Below are 25,586 nucleotides of genomic sequence, written 5' to 3' on the forward strand. Positions count from 1 at the left end.
CAAATTCATTTAATCCTCGAGACAACACTGTCACCTGTGCTATCAGGCGGGATAAAAGACAAAACTAGATCATTGACAGTTTTTTCCTGTAGGAACTGCAGAGTTGGTTAAGTCTTTTAAAAAAAAAAAAAGTAGGTGTATTGTATATGTTCATCTTTATTTGCATTATTATAACACATTTATTAAGCACTTAAGATAAGCCAGCAATTTCACCAAGCATCCAGGATACAGAGACATTTGACAAAGTCCCTGTCCTCGAGGAGTTGAAAAGAAATATAAAATAGATAGCACATACACAAGGAAAAAGCACAAGGTCTCATTTAAGTGTCATTTAGGTGACAGTCCCTTAACCTGCTGCTGGAGTTCTTAGGAGAAACAACTGTGGACAGGCGGGGACAGAGGATGCTTTACTAAGAACGTAGAACTTGGTCTGGCCTTAAAGACTAAGGCAGTCACCATGGCAAGGAGAGGGAGACCTCCCCCAGCAGAAAGGACAGCAGCCGAAGAGAGCCCGTGGTCGGTTATGAACCAGTTGGGCCGGGGCAGAGAATCTGGGAAGAAGGAAGTGGGAGAAATGGTTGGAGCAGTCCACTGAGAACGTTTGGGAGAGTCTTCCAGCCAAGCCAGGTGACCGGATTTCATTTTGAAGGCAAAGAGGAGACACTGCAGATTTCTGAGCATTGACCAACCTGAGTTTGGGAGATGCTCAATGTGGTACTAATGCTCAGAATCCCAGGTACCAGTGGGGGCAGGAATAGCCTGGAAAATTACATTTGGTGTAGGTCTACAATGCTCCAGACCCTGCGATGTTTTCAAAGAAACAGCAACAACAATAGTAGCTACTGTGTATCAGGTGCTAGGTGCTTATTGAATCATCAAAAGTCAGGGAAGTTAAATGACATATTCAAGATCACACATATACTAAGTGGCCTAGTCAGGTTTTGAACTTCAGTGATTCTGACTCTGTATAACCTTTCCACTATAGAATTCTCCTTGCATCCCCACCTCCCTAGTAGGAAGAAGAAGCTCCCCTCCAGGCCATAATGGTCTGGACTAGGACGGTGATGGTCATGGAAAAGATGATGTCGCTTGGAGACATACACCAAATATCCTGGCTTTTCTTTCCGATTCCTTATGAATCACAAGCCCAGGACTGGGAGGAGGGGGAATTGCAGTCTGTCTCTGTAGAGCAAAAGAAACCTCAGGATAGCCTGTCCTTACTTGCTGTCCAGTAATACTGGACAGTGAGCTCTTCTGCCTTGCTTTGGAGTCAAGATTCACAGCACTGAGCTGGATCCTGCTACCAGATGCCTGCCTACCTCTCTCCCTCGCTAACTGGGTCCTGATCTTGGGTTTGCTAGTTTATATACTATAGCAGCATAAGACAAGTTTAGGAGACAAAAATAACCTTGGAATTATCTTGTGAATTCATGGTAATTACCACGCAATTACATGCTCAGTAACTACAATGGAATTCCAGAGTATTTACAGTTCACTTCTATACACAAAAGCTCAGGCTTCTGGGCCTCCGATGTGAAGGCAGGAGCATGGCACAGCCTGACATGGCAGGGCAAGCAGGCCTGGTGGTCACGTTCCTCCAGCCTGACCTCATAGCTGAGCCAGAATTTCACTTAACCAGTTCTTGTTACCCCACCAATAATCCCTGTCAGGTCTACCAGCGCTACGTTGTCCTCCAAAAGATGTCCTCTAGGGGCAAGACCTGGGATGACTGTCCTGAGCTGTCATTCTCTAGGGATGGTGTGACTGTCCTCTGTTTTGTGAATCAATCTCTTCTTCTGCCCCAAAGTGCTCAGTGACTGCAAGTCCCCTGAATTACATCCTTTGAAGTGTCTCTTAAGTCAGAGAGAAGTGCAATCCACTTACCCTATTTCATGTATCCATTCTTTCTTTCATTCAAGAAACATTGAATGCTAGCATCATGTCCAGCCTGGGGATTCAGAAACCAAACAGTGCCTGCCCTCAGAAAACTCCCAGTCGTGTAAGGGAGTCAGACAGGGGAACAACTCATGATAGGTCAGGGTGATAACAAAGTACAGTTGTGAGGCATAGAGGGTCAAATAGATTTTCTTTTGTAAAAACAGAATTCCCAATGGCTCCAAGTGGGACAATACCAATGGAGATGCACAACTCGATGCATTAGCCTGGGGGAGCCTAACATTTTTGTAGATGTGGATCCTGCTTATGTGTGGGAAGAATGGGCTTAATTACTACTACTGATAACGCAACCATCAGATACACTACTTTACGTAAATGTGGAAGGAAAAGACACCATATGTGGGGGACATATGTCACAAAAGGTGAACATGAAATCTGAGTGTGTGTGTGTGTGTGTGTGTGTGTGTGTGTGAGATGCAGGTGGGGAAATGATGTTCATTCTCCGCTGGGCACTCACTCAGTTGGCCCCAGTTGCCTTGCATTAGCTCAGAGACAGAGAGAGAGCCTGGGGTTTCACAAAAGACAGTGTGTCAGGTCATTAGGATCCTTGCAGCCAGCTGTGAACCAGCAGCACCTCCTTTTCCTTCTCCTATTTCAAGTCACTGCATGCGATCAGGCACCTGGTTGCCCAGCACCAGAGGGTCTCCAAAGTTCAAAATCTGGTCCAGGCATTGCCATTTTCTATGCCCTAAGGTTGGCCATGGCTCTATGTGCAGTTCTGCAAATTTCCATTTACCCAAGGACAAAGAGAGATAATTGTCAAAGGCAAATATCATATTTCACAAAGGACATGCTACAAAACTATCGGGATTCAATACATTCTTTTGCACATATTAAATTTTAAATATTTTAGGAGATATTATAGTTGAAATACTTTGGACCTACTGTAACCAGTCTCTTTGGGATAGCTCTCATTGATAGGCAAGCAAGATAGAGAATAGCAATTTCCCAAACAAAGAAAGCAGGTGGAATTAAAATTCTAACACTGGTCCCTTCAAGGAGGTGGAGTGCACTTAGTGATTTGCTGCCGAAGAGCGAAAAGGGGGAGGGTATCTTTACAGCAAGAAACCTGATGAAAACTACCTTAGCCAGGTGACCAAGGTCGGCATCAACAGTGATAAATCATGTTGATATATGTATCCTTGATATGAGGTGATGAAAGTGGCAGTTTACCTATGCAGTCCTTCTCTCCAAAACCAACAACCCCCATCTAATCATGAGAAAAACATCGGACAAACCCAAATTGAGGGACATTCTACAAAACACTTGATCAGTACTCCTCAAAACTGTCAGGCGAGACTGAGAAACTGTCACAGCCCAGAAGAACCTAAGGAGACATGACAACTAAATATAATGTGCTGTCCTGGAGGGGATCCTGGAACAGAAAATGGAAATTAGGGGAAAACTAATGAAATCCAAATAAAGTATGGACTTAAAAGTAATGTGGCAATTTGGTTCCTTAGTTGTGACGAAGGTACCACATCAGTGTACGATGTTAACAGTAGGGGAACTGGGTGTGGGCTATACAGGAACTCTCTGTATTATCTTTGCAACCTTTCTCTTAATCCACAATTATTCTAAAATTAAAAGTTTATTTAAATATTTAGTAAAGAGTCTGACATTCAGTTGTGATTTTTTTCCAGGCAACCAGTCGCTATGCGGTGATGAGCACCCAGCTGAGGCACGACCATCTCTCTCTGATTTTCCACTATGTTTTTCTCCAGATGTGTAAGGCCCATGGCATCGGCTATGATATTGAGGTATGAAGGGTGACAGCTGGCCAAGGCTGGACCAAATACAGGCCTGTGGGTGATCTAGGCAGCTAATAATTTGATGCACCTTCAAACAGGTATTCTTTCAACATTGGTTTGACATGTATTTAGAGGAAGGTTGAGTGCTGCTTGGGGAAGGGCAGGGGGTGGCACTTGGTCCTGGGAAGTTGATCTCTGACCCCAAACTTGTACACCCAACTTAGTAAAGCAAAAACCCTGTAGCTCACCAGACTTAGGAGTCATGTGGGGGACCATCTCTTAATCTTGAAGCATGTCCTGAGCTTTCTGACCCCACCCAAAGCTGCTTACTAATAAATATCCTCTTAGTCTGTTTGGGCTGCCGTAACAAAGCACCATATACAAGATGGCTTACAGAAATGTATTTCTCACAGTTCTGGGGGCTGGGTAATCCAAGGTGAAGTTGCCGATCAATTCAGTTCCCGGGGAGGACTGTTCCTGACTTGCACAATAACTGCATTTTTGCTGTGTCCTAACACGGCGGGAAAAGAGCAATCTCTGATGTCTCTGCAACCTCTTCTAGAAGGACACAAGTTCTAACTGAACAGGGCTCCACCCTTATGACCTCATTAACCATAACCGTTCCCTTAAAGTCCCTGTTTCCAATACATTCACATGGGGGATTAGGGCTTAAACATCTGAATTGGTGCGGGGCTGGGGGGCGGTGTTACACAATTCAATCCATAGCATCCTTCTACTACACATCATAGTTTCTTTCTAGGAGCAGTTCTGATTTAAAAAAAAAACAAAAAGTTTCCCCCATTTTTGGTCTACTTCCAGTGACATTGATGGCCCCTACCCAGCTTCTTCATCCTTAGTGTAGCTGGATGGGGGCAAAGTGGGATGTAATATCTCCTACTTAAACTAGAACCTCCATTTTGTGCCTAGAGATTCATACTACTCTGAGAAATAGTTTCATGATTTTGCACTTTGATTCAGATCTTCAAATCTGAAATTCTTAGAGGGTTATTCTAAGACCTGAGTGACTCTATGTGCTCTTGTGGAACACCCTTCCCACATCACATCAAACATATTAAAATATATTCACCTCTCATATTAAATATAATTTATAATGACAAAGAATTGAGCAATAACCAATTGATCAAATGTTTTGATTTGTAGATACTCAGTTCCATATTTATTAATTTTTGTTTTTCATACTTGAAAACAAATAGAATTTTTCAGGGTTCAAATATTGTTATAGGCCCTTGAAAAGCATATGGACCTTAGGCACAGGGCCAACAGTGAATAGGATGACCTGGCTGACACTTGGCAATCCCCACCACACTGTAGGGCACTGTCAGGGTACATAATGCCTTTTGATTAGACTGATTCATGCTGACTGCAAACACATAAAATGAAGCTCATATTCCCTTGCAAATTACATTAAAATTTATACAATATAGAAAGAATGAAAAGGACAGATTGAACTGATTTATCTGAAAGTAATTATTACATCTGCTCAACACAATCTCTTTGGAATTAAATACAGTTGATCCTTGAGCAATGCCAGAGTTAGGGGCACTGACCCTCCACATAATCGAAAATTCAAGTGTAACGCTATAGTTGGCCCTCTGTATCCACAGTTCGGCATCCAAGGATTCAACTAACAACGGATGTGTAGTAGCGTAGTATTTACTGCTGAAAAAATTTGCATATAAGTAGACCCATGCAATTCAAACCCATGTTGTTCAAGGGTCAACTGTAGTTTTTAGCCCTAAATTAATTAGACTTACATGTGCCAGAAGGTGGTTAAATCTAACTCTAGCTTTATCTGAATCAACTTATTTTATTTTCTTCTAAAATATCAAAGCAGAACAAGCTCTGTGAGTGGGCATATTTGGCAGGGAAAGTCTCCTGCTGAAAAGAAAACGGGCTCTATAACTTTCTATTGCCCAAGATTATTATTAGAGATTTATTTCTTTGGCTGAAGGCTTTGTACTTGACTGAAGTTCTAGTACTCCTGGGAAAAGTAAAGCACCAAACTTTACAAGTTATTTACACCTTTGTGGCTCTAGTTGATCAGATTCATTTCTAAGAACAAATTTTAGTACAGGAAACAGGCTATTAAGGCCCAGGGGAAACAGTGGATGGTGCAGAGGAAGGGATTCCACTGAGGGTGAGAAGAATGAAGAAAGGGCAGAGGGGCACAGAAGAACTGACAGGCATATTTCATAGACTCTGCCTCCAGGTCAACTGTGCTAAACAACGTATAAAGGATGAAAGATGAACTGGAAGAGAAAGAGAAATAGAGATTGGGGGTGACGGAGTGATGGAAAAATATGAAGAAGAAAAAGATAACAGAAGAAAATAGAGAGGATAAAATCCAGAGACTGGAACAATCTATAAAAATAAGGAGGGGATAAATAGAAAGAAAAAGAGCAAATAATAAACAAAAGTACAAGAAGAGAGGAGAAATGGAATCATAAAAATCTGAGGTAAGAAGAAGGAGACATGTGACTACTTGGAAAATTTGGAAATTCTCTAACAATGTCCTTGCTCTATTTTTCCTAAGATGGATTCTCATCTTTTCAGACACTGGGGTCCCTCCCTTGTCAGAACTCTCCACTTGTTCTCTCCGTTGCCTTTTGTTGGAGAGACATTTACCAAACACCTACTATATGCTGGCACTGAGCTAAGCACTATTACTTTATTATCTCTTTCATCTTCATATCTCTCCTGTAAGAATTTATTTCTACCATATCGCAGTGAGGAATTTATGTTTAAAGAATTTAAGCACTTTCCCCAGGTCACACAGCCAGGCATTTTATGAAATACCTTAATCCATAATTGTCTGTAAAGTCAAATATGATTCTTTTTCTTACACCAGGGTATTCCCTATGCACCTTTTTCCCCCTAAAGACTGTTTCCCACTAACTGTGTATGTTTCTAAAATATTATTACCAATCCAGTCCAAGAATTCTGGGATCCATTTCAAATAAAATACTCCACCTAGGTAATTCTTGTGTATTCAGCTGAAGAAGCGCAAACTTCTCCATAACCCCCATGAGTATCTCCACCTTACAAAAGAAAAAAAAGTTATGTCTAACAATTAACTTCCCTAAAATTTTATTGCCTCTTTGGGTTATTCTGAGTCTTAAAAAAAGATCACTTACCCTAATTCCAGTGTTACCTATGCCACCTGCTTCCACTCTTGGTCAAATTTAATGTGGGTGGCTCTTTCCAGATAAAGAAGCAACGTTAACAATACATCAGTGTCATTGCTACCAAAAGAAGAATCTTCAAAGTCCTTATTCTCAACATTATGTTTTTCTTCCCATTATCATCATAGAATTTCACATGACGTTTCTTGTCCAAAATCTTAGGGGTAAAAGAGGGAAATGAGATCACCCTTTGAGTTTATTTTTCCTTGCTGAATATTGGAAGGACGACGCATTGCTGAGTTTGTAACCAACTCGGTGGGTCTCATTCCTGGTATTTCTGTAATGCTACAAAATACCCCCACTGATTTCCTAATGAAATGAACTTGTAATGAAAGCCATATGGAGAAAAGTGTCATGTTTACTGCCTGCAACAGTGTGGCAGGGCTGGTTTCGCACATACATAGGCAGTGTGCCATGATCCTAAATAGCTCCACAACCACCAGCAATCACTTCCTCGGACCAAGGGATTGCCATGGTGGCAATCATTAAGGCTGTTCAAAATGTTCTGATTCTCCTCCTTCCAGGCACATAACAGAATTGTACTTCCTCCACCCTGTCCCTGAAGTCAGGCGTGGCCATGTAACTTGTTTCGGCCAGTAAAATATGAACAGAAGTGATATACGTCCTTTTTATGCCTTTAAGAGCCACTCTATGAGTCGCCATAGCCTTTTTCCTGCCTTGGAAATCCTGGAAGAACACTGAGATGGAGCCTCCTTCAGCCCTGAGTGTACCTGGGACCAGAGATCCATGCTGACCCATGTGGGAAATGGAGTATGAGCAAGAACCAACTTTTTTGTTACACAAACTAAGAATTGTTTGTTTTTTTTAATGACTGCAGCGTAACCTGATTGATTCAGAAATTAGTGTCAAGAAAAGGATGCTCCCCAAAAAGAAAACAAATATTATCACTTCAACATGTAATCAGTATAAAAATTAATAAGATACTTTACATTTATGTACTAAGTCTTTAAAAGCTACAGCACAACTCAATTTCGATTACTAACATTTCAAGTTCTCAGTAGCCCCATGTAGCTAGTGCCTACCACATTGGACAGCTCAGTAAAGGATGCAAGACAAGATCAAACTAGTCAATAGCTCTCAGTCCTGGCGGCCCATTAGAATGGCATGAGTGAGGAGATTTAAAAAGTACAGATGCTCAGGCAGGGCTGGGATTAGTGTGAGGCAAGTGAGGCACTTACCCAAAGCACCTGAGTAATAAAGATAAATAATATTGTTAATCAATATGTTAAAAATCAAAATTAATGAAAGAAATCCATGATGAACAAAACATCAATATTTTAAATAAACATATACTGATGTTTTTCCTTTGCCTTAGGCTCCAATATGGCTTAGCCCAGCACTGTACCCAGGACCCACTCCAGACCAATTAAATCAGTATTTCTGGAGGTAGGGCCCAGGCATTAAAATTTTAAAGCACTCAGATGATTCTAATGTGCAGCCAGCATTGACCACAGTTCTAGTCCAATGTCTGTCCTAATGCCCAGATTTCCTGATAAAATGAGGAGTCAATGGGCAGTTGTAATTCTGGCATGTGGTATCTTTTACCAAATCCCCAAAATGTAGTTTTCTTTTCTGTACTTCCAGTGATGAGGAGTTCACAGCTTCACCATTTCCCTTATTGGACAACTCCAGTGTTAACTTTTATTTATTTGGAGAAGAACTGTTAAAAGATAGTTTTCAAAAAAGGATAAAATCATGCCTCTCATACAAATATGAAACTAAACACATGATAAAGATTTATTTAAGAGAGAAGAATTAAGCAGATATTATAACCAGGACAAAAAAGAATCCAAAAAACCAGACAACTTTATAGATCATCACTACTGAAATGAATATGCAAATGGAGGCAAAACTGGTTTTTCCACAAGGAGTGCAGGAGAGGAAAATCAGTTGAACCTCTACCAGACTGGACAGAATTTGCTTGTCTCTCAGTCACCTACAACTTACAGAGTTGTAAAATATCTCCCATAGAATCAAGATGTGATATAGACAGCACGAAGTTTTCCTTTGAAGTACAAATTATTTTCCACACAACAAACTGCTTCCCTATATTTTTTTACCCATTGCTCTTAGAACAGTGGTTTTCAAATTTTGATGTGTGTGAGAATCACCCAGGAAGTGAGCTAAAAGGCAGATTTCCAAAGAAAACAAAAGCAAAAACAAATGAATGGGACTTAATTAAACTTAAAAGCTTTTATACAGCAAAGGAAACCATTGACAAAACAAAAAGACCACCTACTGAGTGGGAGAAAATATTTGCAAATGATATGACCAATAACAGGTTAATATCCAAACTATATAAACAGCTCATACAATTCATCATTAAAAAAAAGAAACCTGATTAAAAATTGGGCAGAAGACCCGAACAGACATTTTTCCAAAGAAGACATACAGATGGCCAACAAGCTCATGACAAGATGTTCAACATCATTAGTCATCAGAGAAATGCAAATCAAAACAATGAGATATTACCTCAGAATGGCTATCATCAAAAAGAGCACAAATAACAAACGTTGGTGAGGATGTGGAGAAAAGAGAACCCTCGTACATTGTTGGTAGGAATATAAATTGGTGCAGCCACTGTGGAAAACAGTATGGAGGTTTCTGAAAAAACTAAAAATAGAACTACCATATGATCCAGCAATCCCACTCCTGGGTATATATCCAAAGAAAACAAAAACACTAATTCAAAAAGATACATGCACCCCAATGTTCATAGCAGCATTATTTATAATTGCCAAGATATGGAAGCAACCTAAGTGTTCATCAACAGGTGAATGGATAAAGAAGATGCAGTATGTATGTACAATGGAATATAATTCAGCCATAAAAAAGAATGAAATTTTGCCATTTGCAACAACATGGATGCACGTAGAGGTATTATGCTTAGTGAAATAAGTCAGACAGAGAAAGACAAATACTGTTTGTTATTACTTATATGTGGAATCTAAAAAATACAACAAACTAGTTAACACAAGAAGAAAGAAACAGACTCACAGATACAGAGAACAAACTAGTGGTTACCAGTGGGAAGAGGGAAGGCAGGAGGGACAAGACAGGAGTAGGAGATTAAGAAGTACAAACTATGGGCTTCCCTGGTGGTGCAGTGGTTGAGAGTCCGCCTGCCTATGCAGGGGACATGGGTTCGTGCCCCGGTCTGGGAAGATCCCACATGCCGCAGAGCGGCTAGGCCCGTGAGCCATGGCCACTGAGCCTGCGCATCCGGAGCCTGTGCTCCACAACAGGAGAGGCCACAGCAGTGAGAGGCACGTGTACCGCAAAAAAAAAAAAAAAAGAAGTACAAACTACTATATATAAAATAAATAAGCTACAAGGATGTATTGTACAGTATAGGGAATATAGCCAATATTTTATTAAAACTATAAATGGAGTATAACCTTTAAAAATTGTGAATCACTGTGTTGTACACCTGAAACATATAATATTGTACATCAACTATATATCAATAAAAAAGATGCAGTGTATATATGTAGAATGGAATATTACTCAGCCATGAGAAAGAAGGAAATCCTGCCATTTGTGACAACATAGATGGAACTTGACTGCATTATGCTAAGTGAGATAAGCCAGACAAGACAAAAATTGGACAATATCACTTATATGTGGAATCTAAAAAAGTCAGACTCATAGAAACAGAGAGTAGAATGGTGGTTACCAGGGCCCGGGGTGGGTGGGGGTTGGGAAGACGCTGGTCAAAGGGTACAAACTTGCAGTTGGAAGATGAATAGTTTCTGGGGATCTAACAGCATAATGACTATAGTCAAAAAAATTACATTATAGGGCTTCCCTGGTGGCGCAGTGGTTGAGAGTCCGCCTGCCAATGCAGGGGACACGGGTTCGTGCCCCGGTCCAGGAAGATCCCACATGCCGCGGAGCGGCTGGGCCCGTGAGCCATGGCCGCTGAGCCTGCGCGTCCAGAGCCTGTGCTCCGCAACGGGAGAGGCCACAACAGTGAGAGGCCCGCGTACCGCAAAAAAAAAAAAAAAAAAATTACATTATATACTTCAAAATTAATATGAGACTAGATCTTAAATGTTCTCACCACAAAAATAAAATGATAAGTATGTGATGAGAGAGAGGTCTTAGCTAAAGCTACAGTGGTAATCATATTGCAATAAATAAATATATAAAATAATATGTATACCTTAAACTTATACAATGTTATAAATAAATTATAATCTCAATTTTACAAAAAACACTGTCCTAGAACATATCTATTCCATATTCTGGATACATCCTTTCCAAATATGCTTCTCACAGTATTTGCAATTAGCTCTAGATTTCAGTTCAAATCAGCCTTATTGGTCTTAGTATAGTATGTTTTCTTTACTTTGTTTCCAACATAATATGCTATTTCTTTTCTTCCCATTCAAATTTTATAGGACAGACAAGGAACTATCTTTATATTTTATGAACATCTGAAGAGAGACAAGTTGGGAATGTTGTGAGTATGAAGTGTGTCTATGAGATGTAATAAGCTAAGAAAATAGACTATAACAACCAACAAGAATGATGCTTCTCATGCATTTTAATCAGCATGCTGATTTATTGGTAGTCTATCTTGTTTTATTTAGATCTTTAAGTATTTCATAAATTGACTTTAGAAGTGTCAGCAGGAGTTCATAAGTATAATTGATTAATTATCCAAAATTGATGGGTAAGGGGCTAGTTTTAACAACATATTACACTCAAACACATACACCTACAAGGCACAGCAAATCTGACTGATGCGGAACCAGCCCAGATGTACTGATTGCAGAAGGGCAGTTTTCATTCTGGCATGCTTAGAAAAATGCTCTGGTGACTTGGCAAGATGCTCCCCAAAAAGGCAGGGTCTGTCGTCCCTCTTCAGATCCAGTTCTGGCCCTGATGCAGTCTCCTCAAGATACATTTATGCTGAGAAGCGTCCTATTGCACCACTCAGGAGGCTTCTCTATGCTTCCCTGTTTCCTGCAGATTTCTCTCCAGGTTATTCTGGAGAACAAGCAAAGTTGTCTCCTCATCTAGGACTCAGAACTTTAGAGCCACAGCCTTGAATTGTGTCTTATTCATATCTTGGAATATGGTTATTTGGTACCTTTAAGTCATCCTGACTTATTGGGAAACTGTTTCTATCTTATATTTTTCTTCCTTTTAATATCTACAGAATATTGAAGAAGAAAAGATGAGCAACTGTAAACTTTTCTTTGTGTTGCTCGGTTTTCTCTGGAGGATCAAGGCGAGGCTTTTCATGAGTTGGCTAGGCTTTGTCTGGCTTTATTGCAGGCAGGTCACATCAGGTGAGGGCTCCAAGAGGGGATGACCCTACAGACCAGAATTGTGTGGTTTGGCTTCACTGGGATAACTTCATACTGACTCCATTTGTACCGGCATATTTCTGGAAATAGTGGCATGTGAGTAGAAATTTCAAGGGAAAAATGAAGGAAACTCTAGAAATGAATTATTAATCGGGAACAGGACTTAGAGTCCATCTAGTTTCTTGATTCCCAGCCTGGGAACCATGGACCTGAGGAGGCTGAGGAGGGGTGGCGCGAGGGGCTTGAATCCATGTGTGGACCCAGCATCACACACACACACACACACACACACACAATTTTTTTTAAGTACGGGTCTCAATCTTTAGTATATGTAAGAATCACCTTGGAGGACTTGGTGAAACTATACTTGGTGAAACTGCACAATCAAAGATTCTGATTTCGTTGATCTGGATGGGGCCCAGGAATTCGTTTGGAGAAGCACCCAGGGTCTAATACATACTGACCCTGTGGCAATAAAATACAAATCACTGTTAAAAATTAATGACTCTGAAGTTGCCTTTGGCTATTGTTTTTTCTATTAAAAGAAGAGACACTAATGTTCAGTAGCTATAAGGGGTAGGGGTAGGTGGTCTTTGGATTTGGGGAATCTAACTTTTAAAAGTTTGGAAGTACTTATCTAGTCCAATTTCTTCATTTCAGAGAAAAAGGAATGAAGACCCAGAGAGCTTAAGTAACTTCCCCAAAGTTACATAGTCAGTGGCAGGACATAGAGCTCTGGTCTTCTGTCTTGGAGCCTGGGAAGCTATCTACTCCCACCCTGACCCAAGGGAAAGCCCAGTCAGGCTGGAAGGAAGCCATTCCACAAGTGTCTAAGCCTTAGACTCTAAGGTGACTTATTTTACAGTTAACAACTAAGAAAAGAAGTAATCCCAAAGTTCTTTGCAGCTGCCTTAAGAGGCAGCTTGCTCTTTAGGTTCACCACCTCAGGATAGAATGATTTTAAAAAACTAATCCATTCATTTAACCTGTTTTTAACTTTGATTTTTAAAAAAGTTTGAAAAATAGCTAGAAAAATACCCTGGAGTTTTGTTTCCAAGTTAAAACTTAGCAATGATCTAGTTGTTTGGGAATGTTCACTGACCATAGTTTAATTCTACAGGATGGTTTGCAAGTTGTCTCTGAAATCTTCTTTAAATGTATGTTCAGCTTTATAAAGACAGCTGTTTATGAATGGGGCACATTCTCCTCTGCACATAAATGGGGTGCATTCATAAGTAGCAGGAATCACTTGTATAAATGAAATAGAAAACAAACTCTAGATGAAAGTCTCCAGAATACTGAGGTGCACATGTCTCTGGAGGCAAGTAAATTGTTAGGCATGAATTTTACTCAGCAACAATTCTCTTAAACTAACAGTTTTTAAAATGAGCTAATACTAGTGTCCTAGCTCAGTGGTAGCCTTTTGCTAGGAATGACTGAACCTATTCCTACATTCTGCTAAGTTGATTAATAAAAAATATTTATTACACAAATCTTTTTTGTTGACAAGCTAAAATGGAGCCTCATCTTTCATATCTCCCTGAAGATTCCCACCTTGTGAGATTGAAAATACTCATTAAATTCCATCACCAGACAGGCACAAATGAGAGGGTGATTGTTTTTAAGCATGTGAGGAGAATCGTTGGTAAACTCATTTGTTTGGATATCATTAACAGAACAATCGGTGAGGATCTCCAGGGGGTCCTCATGACCTTTGCTCGCAATCTCTTCATCATCCATCAAGAAATATCAGCACCTAATATGCAAGGCGAGACCAATTTTAAGGTGAGGTGTTAATTAACTAACGATCCTGGTTAATTTCTATACAAGGGCTGAAAATACCTCATGCTGCATTGTAAACAAGTGCTAAACCATTTTTTTTTCATTGTAAGCAGTACATATTTTACAACGTGCAGGGTCAATATTGTAAGGTTCCCACTGAACCCATTAGTTAAATTTAATAGTTTGAAACTTTTTCTTTGAAATACAGTAGACTTGTTTTAACTTACTGCAATTTCCAAATGTAAGCTTACAAGACAACAAGGCTTTTTGATGTTGAAGGTGAAGTGTCACAATGGAGCCAAAACAGAGACTGTCACAACCAAAAATCCTGAATATAATCTACCTGTATTTCAGATAATACAATGTCTGGCTAAGGATTCCTGGGAAGCCCAAATTTCTAGAGCCAGAGAAGTTCTGAGACGCCAGGAAGGACAATGTGTGTAGAGAGAAGAGGAAAACCTCACCATATATGTAAGCCATCTGCTCCAGGCCATTTCGCCAAAGTGGGACAGGTGTTTCTCATCGCTAACCTTTTGAAGCTTCCAAAGGTTCCTTAAAGATGTTGGTTCAGGAAATCCAGTCATGTGTAACTGACCAGAAGTCTCCAAACTCTAGAAAACAGGAGCAAGATCTACACTGAAAGTTTTAAAAATACCAGCTGAACAGAGGTGAACACTTGGTATTGCTCACCAGAGTCTGCATCTGGTTCCCTGGCTGAGCCTTCATCGTGTCTGAATGGATCAAGTAAGTCAAGGGACTCATCAGAAACCACACGCGGGGACTTCCCTGGTGGTCCAGTGGTTATGACCCCACGCTTCCACTGCCGGCGGCGAGGGTTCGATCCCTGATCAGGGTTTGATCCCTGGTTGGGGATCTATCCCGAGTGGCCGCCCCAAAAAAAAAGAAGGAAAGAAGCAGGGAAGGAAGGAAGAAAGGAAGGAAGGAAGAAAGAAAGAAAGAAAGGAAGAAAGAAAGAAAAAACCATATGTGATTTTTCTCTTAAATGGAAAGCCCGACAAAAGCTTGATAAAAATAAAAATTTTGAACACTTTTTTCCCTTGAGCTAGGGCCTGGTCCCTCTAGGAACAGTAATAATGATAATAATGCTTTGCTCTTCAATGTGATTTTATGTGTTGCATCAACTTTCACTGGTCCTAAAGGATCTATGCTCATCGTTTATATTCTAAGTTCCTGCCAGCTAGCATCATTTCATCTGTTACTGTGATGTGCAAAATTCTGAGCCTATATGCACGTGATCAGTTATCTGTCCAAATACAGCTAATAGTCAGAATCAGATGGTGCTGTGGACTGAATTGTGTCCTCCCAAAAGTTCACGTGTTGAACCCTTCATCCCCAATGTGATGATATATGAAGATGGGGACACTGGGACGTTATTATGTCTAAATGAGGTCATAATGGTAGAATCCTCGTGATGGGATTAATGCCCTCAAAAGAGACCAGAGAGCTTGCGCTCGTTCTCTCTGTCTCTGTCTCTCTCTCTCTCTGTTTCTCTCTCTCTCTGTCCCCCTCTCTCTGTCTCTCTCTCCCGACCCTATGAGGATACAGCAAAAAGATGGCTGTCCACAAGCCAGGAAGACAGCTCTCACCAGGAACTGAATCAGCTAGCCTTGACCTCGAACTTCCCAGCCTCCAGGAATGTGAGATATAATTTTTTGTTGTTTAAGCCACTCTGTCTACGATATTTTGTTATAGCAGCCTGGGCAGACTAAAGCAGATGGTTTATCCCCTTAACCATGCATACTTAGTAGACTCTGAGCTTGGACTTGAGGTTGGCAGAGCCAGCTACTGTTGACAAAATAAAGGTTATTTTGGGCTTCCCTGGTGGCGCAGTGGTTGAGAGTCCGCCTGCCGATGCAGGGGACACGGGTTCGTGCCCCAGTCCGGGAAGATCCCACATGCCGCAGAGCAGCTGGGCCCGTGAGCCATGGCCGCTGGGCCTGCGCGTCCAGAGCCTGTGCTCCGCAACGGGAGAGGCCACAACAGTGAAAGGCCCGCGTACCGCAAAATAAATAAATAAAGGCTATTTTCTCTGCGCTTTGTCTGACTTTAAAAATCATCAAAAGTCAGATGTTCTTAAGTAGCTTTTAAATATCTCATGGTGTCTAGCCTTCTCATGTCATATAAATAAAATTGCTATCTTGACATTTTTTACTCTTGTTAGAAGGTCTAAAGGTAAAAACTTTAAATCTCAACAAAATAGGAATAATTTTTTTAAAAACGTGAAAAGTGGACTAGATTCATTTGGGTAGTATTTTCTGTCTACTCTCCTAACGACAGTCGAATAAGAATTTTCAGTTTGTAGACAAGGATTTACCAGCAAAGTAAAGGCCAAATAAAAATGGAAGGTGATGCAGAAAAAGCATTTAACAAAATCTAACACCCTTTCTGGATAAAAACACTCAAACAAACTAGGAATAAAGGTAACTTCCTCAACCTGATAAGGGCATCTAGGAAAAACCCACAGCTAACATCATAGTTAATGGTGCAAGACTGAAAACTTTCCCCCTAAGATCAGGAGCAAGACAAGGATGTTTGCTCTCACCACTTCTATTCATCATTGTACTGGAGGTTCTAGCTAGGGCAGTTAGGCAAGAAAAAGAAATAAAAGGCGCCCAGACTGGAAAGAAATAAAATTATCTCTATTCACAGATGACATGATCTTATACATAGAAATTCTAAAGAACCCAGAAACAATCTATTAGAGCTAATAAACAAATTCAGCAAGGTTGTAAGAACCAGCATCAATATACAAAAATCAGTTGTATCTCTATACATTAGCAATGAACAATCCAAAAATAATTTTAAATCAATTTTTTTAAAAATCAAGAATACTTAGAAATAAGTTTAGCAGAAGAAGTACAAGACCTGTCCACTGAAAACTACAAAACAGCATAAAAAAAGGAGACCTAAATAAGTGGAAAGACATTCTATGGTTTATGGAATATAAGACTTAGCATTGCTAAAATGATAGTTCTCTCCAAATTGATCCACAAATTCATTGCAATTCCTATCAAAATCGCAGCTGGCTTTATTGCAGAAATTGACAAGATAATCCTAGAATTCATGTGGAAATGCGAGAGATCCAGAAAAGTCAAAATAATTTTGAAAAAGAAGAACAAAGTTAGAGGGCCTCTCAATTTTTAAAACTTACTACAAAGCTACAGTAATCAAGACTGTATGGGGACTTCCCTGGTGGTGCAGTGGTTAAGAATCTGCCTGCCAATGCAGGGGACACGGGTTCAATCCCTTGTCCGGGAAGATCCCACATGCTGCAGAGCAACTAAGCCCATGCGCCACAACTACTGAGCCTGTGCTCTAGAGCCTGCAAGCCACAACTATTAAGCCCGTGTGCTACAACTGCTGAAGCCTGCATGCCTAAAGCCCGTGCTCCACAACAAGAGAAGCCCCCACTCACCGCAACTACAGAAAAGCCCATGTGCAGCAATGAAGACCCAACGCAGCCAAAAAAATAAAAATTAATTTAAAAAAAAAGACTGTGTGGGGCATTCCTGGTGGCGCCCTTGGTTGAGAGTCCGCCTGCCGATGCAGGGGACACGGGTTCGTGCCCCGGTCCGGGAAGATCCCACATGCCGCAGAGCGGCTAGGCCCGTGAGCCATGGCCGCTGAGCTTGCGCGTCCAGAGCCTGTTGCTGCGCAACGGGAGAGGCCACAATAGTGAGAGGCCCGCATACCGCAAAAAAAAAAAGACTGTGTGGTACTGTCATAAGGATATCTGTATAGATTATATAGATCAATGGAATAGCATTGAGAGTCCGGAAACAAAACTTCACTTTTACAGTCAATTGATTTTCAACAAGTGCCAAGCCCATTCAATGAGAAAAGAAAAGACTTTGACAAATGGTGCTGGGACAAATGGATACCCACATACAAATGAATGAAGTTGTACCTCTCTACTCCACAGCATATACAAAAATTAAGTAAAACTGGATCAAAGGCTTAAATGTAAGAGCTAAAACTATTAAACTCTCAGAAGAAAACAGGCATAAATCTTCATAACCTTGTGGTTAGCAATGGTTTCTTAGATATGATACGTTAAGTGCAATCAACCAATGTAAAAATAGTAAGTTGGATTCCATCAAAATTGAATACTTCTGTGTGAACCAAAGGACACTCAAGAAAGTGAAAAGACAACTTACAGAATGGGAGAAAACATTTGAAAATCATAAATCTGATAAGTCTCTAGTGTCCATGGTATATAACGTACACTTACAATTCAACAGAAAGACAAATAACCCAATTAAAAAGTGAACAAAGGACTTGAACAGACAGTTTTCAAAGAAGATATGCAAACACTCACATGAAGAAATGCTCAACATCATTAGTTATTAGGGAAATGCAAGTCAAAACAGCAAGATACCATTTCAGACTTAAGACGGCAGGAATCAAAAAGACAGACAATAACAAGCTTGACAAGGATATGGTGAAACTGGAACCCTCATATATTGCTGACAGGAATGTAAAATGGTGTCACAGCCATGTATAATTTCATATTTCCTCAAAAAGTTAAACAATAGGGATTTCCCTGGTGATCCAATGGTAAAGAATCCATCTTCCAATACAGGGTATGTGGGTTCGATCCCTGGTCAGGGAATAAGATCCCACATGCCCGTGGGGCAACTAAGCCCACGTGCCACAACTATTGAGCTCTCGTGCCTCAATGAGAGAGGCCATGTGCCGCAAACTACAGAGCCCACACGCCACAACTAGAGAGAAGCCCGCACACCACAACTAGAGAGAAACCCGAGCAGACCACGCGCCTTAACGAAAAGATCCTGCATGCCTCAACAAAGATCCTGTGTGCCACAACTAAGACCCGATGCAGCCAAAAAATCATAAGGAAAATAAATAAATAAAATAAAATAAAAACTTTTTAAGTTAAACATAAAATGACCACATAGGGAATTCCCTGGTGGTCCAGTGGTTAGGACCCCATGCTTTCAGTGCCGAGCGCCCTGGTTCAATCCCTGGTTGGGGAACTAAGATCCCACAAGCCACCATGCAGCACCATCAAAAAAAAAAAAAAAAAAAAACACTCAGCAATTCCACACCTAGTTATATACCCAAGAGTATTGAAAATATATGTTCATATAAAAACTTGTACATTAATGTCCATAGAAGCACTACTCATAATAGCCAAAAAGTAGAAACAACCCAAATTCCCATCAACTAATAAATGGGTGAATTCCATTATATTAAATGAATAATATTTCATACATTGGAATACATAGGTGTAAATCTTCATGACCTTGTGGTTAGCAATGGTTTCTTAGATATAATACCTAAAGTGCAAGCAACCAAAGTAAAAATAGATAATAGATACAATGAAAATATTATTCAGCCATAAAAAGGAAATTAAGTTCTGATCCATGCTACAACATGGATGAACCTTGAAAACATTATGCTAAAACACAAAGGCCACAGATTGTATGATTCCATTTACATGAAATGTCCAGAGTAGGCAAATCCTTAGAGACAGAAAATAGATTAGAGGTTGCCAGGAGCTAGGAGAGGTGGAAAATGGGGAGTGGCAGCTAATGGGTATAGAGTTTCTACTTGGGGTGATGAAAATGTTCTGGAACAACACAGTAATGATGGCTGCTTATGAATATACTAAAACCCACTGAATTCTATACTTTAAAAGGGTAACTTTTATGGTATGTGAATTCTACCTCAATAAAAAATAAGTAACTAAAATAAAATGGAAAGGTGCCAATTATTCTCCCAAAAACCAACAGAAATAAATGCTCCCATCAGCCAACTAGCCCTCATTCTAGAGTGACTAGACCAGTGCATCTCAAATTATCTGCAGTGAAGGACCTGTTTGTTTTGTTTTTTCTGACTTATCATGCATCAATACTTTTGTAAAATACAACAAAAAATGAATTACTAGAAAAATGAAATGAAAAAATTGAAGACATAAAATAGAAGCCCATTTTTTCATTATTAGATTTAACAGACATAAAAATTTCTGTAAAGGTTTCCAAGTTCTTAGCCTCAATTTTTTTTACCCTTTCATTAAGACTGATAATCAACAATCTGTAGAAGGGTGTTGGTTAGTGGAAAACACTTTAAGCAGAACTGGTCTAAACCACACTGAACTCCGAAAAGGAGCTAATGTTTGAGGGGCTGGATGGAAGACTTGAAAGAGGTCTTTAAGTAACAAGTATTATTTTTACTGTTCATTTACAGACCGCCATTGATGACATTGATGCCATTCTAGGAGTAACAGAGGAAAACAAATTGAGATTTGAAGAAAATCTAGAGTCCAAAGATGATAAAAAACCTCTCTGAACCCGATAAATGAATGGTCCTGGAATACATTACTGATTTTGGATTCCAAACTAGAGCCAAAAAAGGGGCAACGTTCATTTTGCTATTAGGAATAAAAGGAAGGGAAAGTTAGTTTGCTTTGTTTGCTAGGAGGTGAATCAGAACAGATTGTAATGTAATGCTCTTTTTAAAAAATTGTTTATTAAGTGATCTTATTTTACTTATTAAACCAAAACCTGTTTGTGTTATCATTTCAGAGCATTAAACAATCTCTTCCTCTTCCCAAACTCAGGAAGAAATAATCTATCAGGAAAGTTACAAGTCTTACTAACATCACTTCTGCATCTACCTCTTTTTAAACTTCAGGATTATAAATGTTTTATAAAGTTTTCTCCTCCTGTTTCTGATAGTAATTTGTCTTCTGCATTTAAAAAATTGAATAAAGGTTTAATCATCATTATTTGGCAAAATGCAAATGTCTTTTTTTCCCAAGAAAATTACATTTATATGGATTTTTAAAGTGACCCTTTATCATTCATTGTATTTTTATTGTATCAAGCCACTATTGTCTGTTGTTGCCATTTTTCAAAAAGGTAAGCCAACATCTAGTTAAATAAAGCAACAGAATGTATCTAGGTGGCAGTATCTGCTCTTAGTTTAAGATATAGTGTAACTCAGCCCTTTAGCTTGAATAAACTCAGCCCTCTAGCTTGAATAAACATTCTCTAGTTCTCCATTTAATACAGCAGTAGGATTTTTACAAGCATAATTCAACAGTACCTTTTAAAGGGCAAATTACTAAAATTATGCACTGTTGACACTAACTCTCAGCATTTGTAATTGTTCAAAGTATTTCTACATCATCCAGCTTTACTGAAGGGGGAAATATGCAAGTCACAACACCAAAATCACAGAGATGTTTTAAAGAATGACCTTCATAGCTTTAAAAAATATTTGAGTGTGTTGGGGAAAAGAGGGGTATTTATAACCTAAGGAATTCCAATAATGTGTTAACTATGCCTCAACCATAGGCTGAGTTTCTGCAATAAAATTAACATTAGTGTGTGTATGTGTCAGCTTTTGTTTTGCTATAGTTGGAAATACATTAATTAGCCAGGTTTCCTGCCTGTGCTAGGTAAAATGATGACCTCTTTTTCTTGCCAGATCGCTCTAATCCATATGAGGGGCCCATTGTCCAGACACTTGACGGATAGGAAGTACTACATGCCCATTAGAGTCTCGCCTCAATTGAAGCCAGAGCAACATAAGGTCCAAGAGACTCATTAGTTCACTGGCACAATGGTGTCCTGAGAGTAAATGAAACCCTCTGTCTCCTTATGGCTCTCATCTGCTCTGGACTTTAAAAGAAAACTGTCTCTGTTTTGTTCAGCACAGCAGTGGATCTTTCACATGGTGAGATCCCCGTCTTAATAGTACAAAACTGTTAAATCTATCAAGGAAGTTTTTATATGTGAATTTTGATTAGCACTCTTGAGCCCCAAGCTGCTGGCAATAGTAAAATGAGTTCACTCTCTGGTACTTTTTTTTTAACCCACATGATTGCTTTCTCAAACAATGCACTTTCCTTCTTTGCCTCTATCATTAACATACACCACAGAGTGCCTGTTTCCAAATTCAGGCCTTATATTCAGATTGAGGTCTCACTGGAAAGTGATTGGGAGTCAGGTTCTCTACCTAAAAACCTAGGGCTTCAAAATCAAAGGAGAAAAATTGGTATAATAAAACAATCACTTCAAGTAATTAAGTGAAAGAAGCCAGAGGACCAGATTAAATTAGTGAAATGTTTTAATTACAGAACATTTGAAAAGAAGCATAGTCCATTATCTTTTAGCACATATGAATAGCAAAGATACTGTGCTATTGGTAAACTAAGTTTGAAAAACAAATCATGTATATGTGTACAATGTATCCTAAACATAAATTAATCAATATAAGTTACTGAGCTTTTACTATTCTAAATGGGAAACTGAAATCTTTGTTGATAAGAGGATTTTTGAAAATGATGTGCCATTTTTCCGGGAAGTTTCGGGGAGAAGCATACGTTTAACAGTAGAGCTATCTTTGTATGAGAAATGACCCATTGTTTAATATTGAATGTTTGTGATGGTTTGAGAAGCAAACTCTACTAACCATTTAGGAGCACATTATTGGATGATGATAATTATCTTCCTTTACATATTACCTATTTTAACTTGATTTTAAAGAAAGCAAATAAATGATATTCAGTGGCAAATTGTGCTTTCTACTTAACTACCTTCCACTACCTACTTACATTTACCTTTTATTGAACACTTATTACTGGCTAGGTGTGTACTGTACTAGAAGCTTTATATACATTTCTTTAATTGCATCTTTCCAACAACACCATGTGGGAAAATACTACTGTCCTCACTTTACATACAAGAAAACTGAGATTTAATGAGGGTATCTCACCCCATGTCTCAAGCTAAATGAAATTTGGGATTTAAACTAGTTTAACACAAATTCTAGCATATTGTATAAAGTAGACAGTTCAGTGTCACTTGTCCCAGATCAGGCAAGGGACTTACTCTTTTATAACAAATTCTAGTGTGTTGCTTAAAGTACAGAAGGACGGTTTAACTTACACATGCTTCCTGCTAATAACATAAACTTGGGCAGCTGACTGCATTGTGTGGCATCACAACTGCATGATCAAAGAAATCAGAAGAGAAAGTGGCATCAGTGGAATTCTCCTGGGGTGATGGATCTGTAAGACTTTGGTGGAGGACTGATGATGGGAACATGCAGAAGAGTTTGAAAGCTGGGAAATCATGCCCCATTGTTTCACTCGAAAGATGGGTATTAGGTCAAGAAACTGGGTAAGGTTAAGAAAGGACTTCCAACAGGATGTAGAGTAACCTGGGAGGAGTTTGGGGAGCATTACTTCAGCTATATCATCCTAAGAATTGCAAGCATCCTATTTTTCAAGTATAAAAATAGGTATTTTATCCTAAGTAATATATTAGTAATCATCTGATAGCTTTAACAATTAATCATTTGTATGCATCTGGCACCTTTCTTCTAAAGAGCTCAAAGCACTTTACATTTGTTATCTCATTAATTCCCAACACTGTCCCTGTGGGGAAGGTGATAAGTATTTTAACATTTAAATGTTTATCTTTCAGAATTTCTCAAGCATACATTAATTATATTTCCAAAAGTATAAATGTTCATTAGTTTTATTTTACTGTTCCTCTGGCTTTAATGTGCATAGCAAATTTGTTCAACTCTTTAAATGTGCTAATCACAGTAAATCTTATTTGGAAAACTAGAAATTATGTTGCCAGGATAATGTGAGGGTAGAGGTTGCAGGGAGGGAGGAAGCATCTGACTTTGCCTTTCTCCTTGGAAGAAGTTTGGTCTAATCCATTGCAAGGGCGGATGTAATGAATGTGCTGTGGCTCTTCGTATCTTTTCTGTATTCCATTCTTTCCAAAAGGTGTGCCTCAGGAGGGTAAGGACTGTATCTAAAAGCCTGAGGCAGACTGAGCTGCTATTTCCATCTTTGTTTTATTAATGATTTCATCAATGTGGAATAGAAAACTGATGCATTCTGTTAGGAGTTACATTCCAAAGAGTCACAGAATAGTAAGGGCTGGAAACTTGTCTCCCCAATCCTCCCTCTCTCTGAGATGGCCATACCTTCCTCAATTTTCTAACTAGAAAAATGGCAGATAGTTAATACCTGCTCCTTAGGGAAGCCGTAGAGATTAATTGGCCAATGTTGGGAAAGTCTTTCAAAGATGAATCACTCTGCATAAATGTTTAAGTAGTATTGGAAGTTCTAACTTTGAAATGTGATTATACACTTTCTAAGAAAGCCCTTTCATAACCACATATATAGGTTTATTTTTCACTCTAACAAACAGTCTAACTCATGGTGGTGAAAATTTATTGCACTTGATGGAGGGGCCTGGCTTTATTAGTTTTAAACTGCTAGTTTCTGGGGTATTTATGTAAGTGAGGGAAAGATACCAAAACAGTAAATAATAAGCATGTCCCTGCTGTTTAAAAATCTGTTGGTAAAAACAACTTTTGTTTTGTTATAAGAAGACCCTAAAGGTAGCACGGAAAAATATAGCTTTGGCATCTATGTGTAAGTGTTTTTTGGTTTGGGGGCGTTTTATGATGGTGGTTTTCCCCCCAAGCATTTCTTTTCCATTCTTGTAAACATTTTGGTTCACTTCCACATTTGTCACTATATATATTATATATATATGTGTGAGTGTATGTATGTATGGACAAAAAGAGAAATGAGTAAAATGCAACATTTTAAGATTTTTTTATTTAACAAAATGTTAAAACGTATACCAGATGGCTAATTATAGCTCCCAGAAACAAAAGGCCACACCTAAGTTTATTGCAGTTGCCTCATAAGGAATGTTATGATGAAATCATGGTTCCATAAACTTGACAACAAAACAGCAAAATAAACTTCAAATTTAAATTCAAATTTTGGTTCATTTACAGACTCGCGTCACTTTGCTTCCCAGAAAAGGACACAAAATACTTACTTTGCAATCACTGAAAAACTCAAAATTATCTAACAACATTCTCTTTATCTAGGTTTCCTTCACAATGCCTTTCTACTCATTATCTTGGGTGTTGTTTTGTTTTTTTCTCAAGTTGAATATCTGTAGCCACCTTCCTAAGCAAAAAATTATGTATCATTTGCAACAATAGTGAAAAATCAGAAAGGTCTAAATGTTCAACAATAGAGTATTGCTTAAAAATTATGAATAGCTGTATAAAGGACCTCTGTACAGCCATTAAAAAAATCATTCCTACATTTAATATATGATCCAGCCATTCCACTCCTACTTATTTACCCAAGAGAAAAGAAAGCATATACAAAGACTTGTACATGAATGTTCACAGCAGCTTTATTTGTAACAGCCCAAAACTGGAAAAAATCCAAACATCCATCAACAGGTGGATGGATAAACAAATTGTGGGATATCCTACAATGGAATACTACTTAGCAATGAGAAGGAGTGAACTGTTGATAAACTCAAAGACATGGATGAGTCAATATAATTATGCTGAATGAAAATATTTAGATTAAAAAAGTACATATCGGGCTTCCCTGGTGGCGCAGTGGTTAAAAGTCCGCCTGCTGATGCAGGGGACACGAGTTCGTGCCCCGGTCCGGGAAGATCCCACAGGCCGCGGAGCAGCTGAGCCCGTGAGCCATGGCCGCT

At 39.2% G+C, this 25,586-nt stretch overlaps 1 protein-coding gene across 4 annotated transcripts in view; it reads left to right on the top strand.

Moving 5' to 3' along the window:
* Positions 1–20,364, top strand: part of LOC309818325 (IQ domain-containing protein H-like) — a gene marked incomplete at both ends in the record, with an annotated part of 111,487 nt that extends 91,123 nt beyond the window's left edge. For 3 of the 4 annotated variants that reach the window (XM_082647993.1, XM_082647994.1, XM_082647992.1), the window contains 3 exons: positions 11,335–11,396; positions 13,926–14,034; positions 20,263–20,364. In XM_082647993.1, the coding sequence (XP_082504119.1) occupies positions 11,335–11,396; positions 13,926–14,034; positions 20,263–20,364 (273 nt within the window). Of the gene's footprint in view, positions 1–11,334; positions 11,397–13,925; positions 14,035–20,262 lie in introns of those variants that run through there. The other variant, XM_082647995.1, reaches the window with a different exon arrangement.
* Positions 20,365–25,586: the final 5,222 nt, after the last annotated feature.

The sequence above is a fragment of the Grampus griseus genome (assembly GCF_964374135.1).
Source record: "Grampus griseus genome assembly, chromosome: 2".
NCBI lineage: Eukaryota > Metazoa > Chordata > Mammalia > Artiodactyla > Delphinidae > Grampus > Grampus griseus.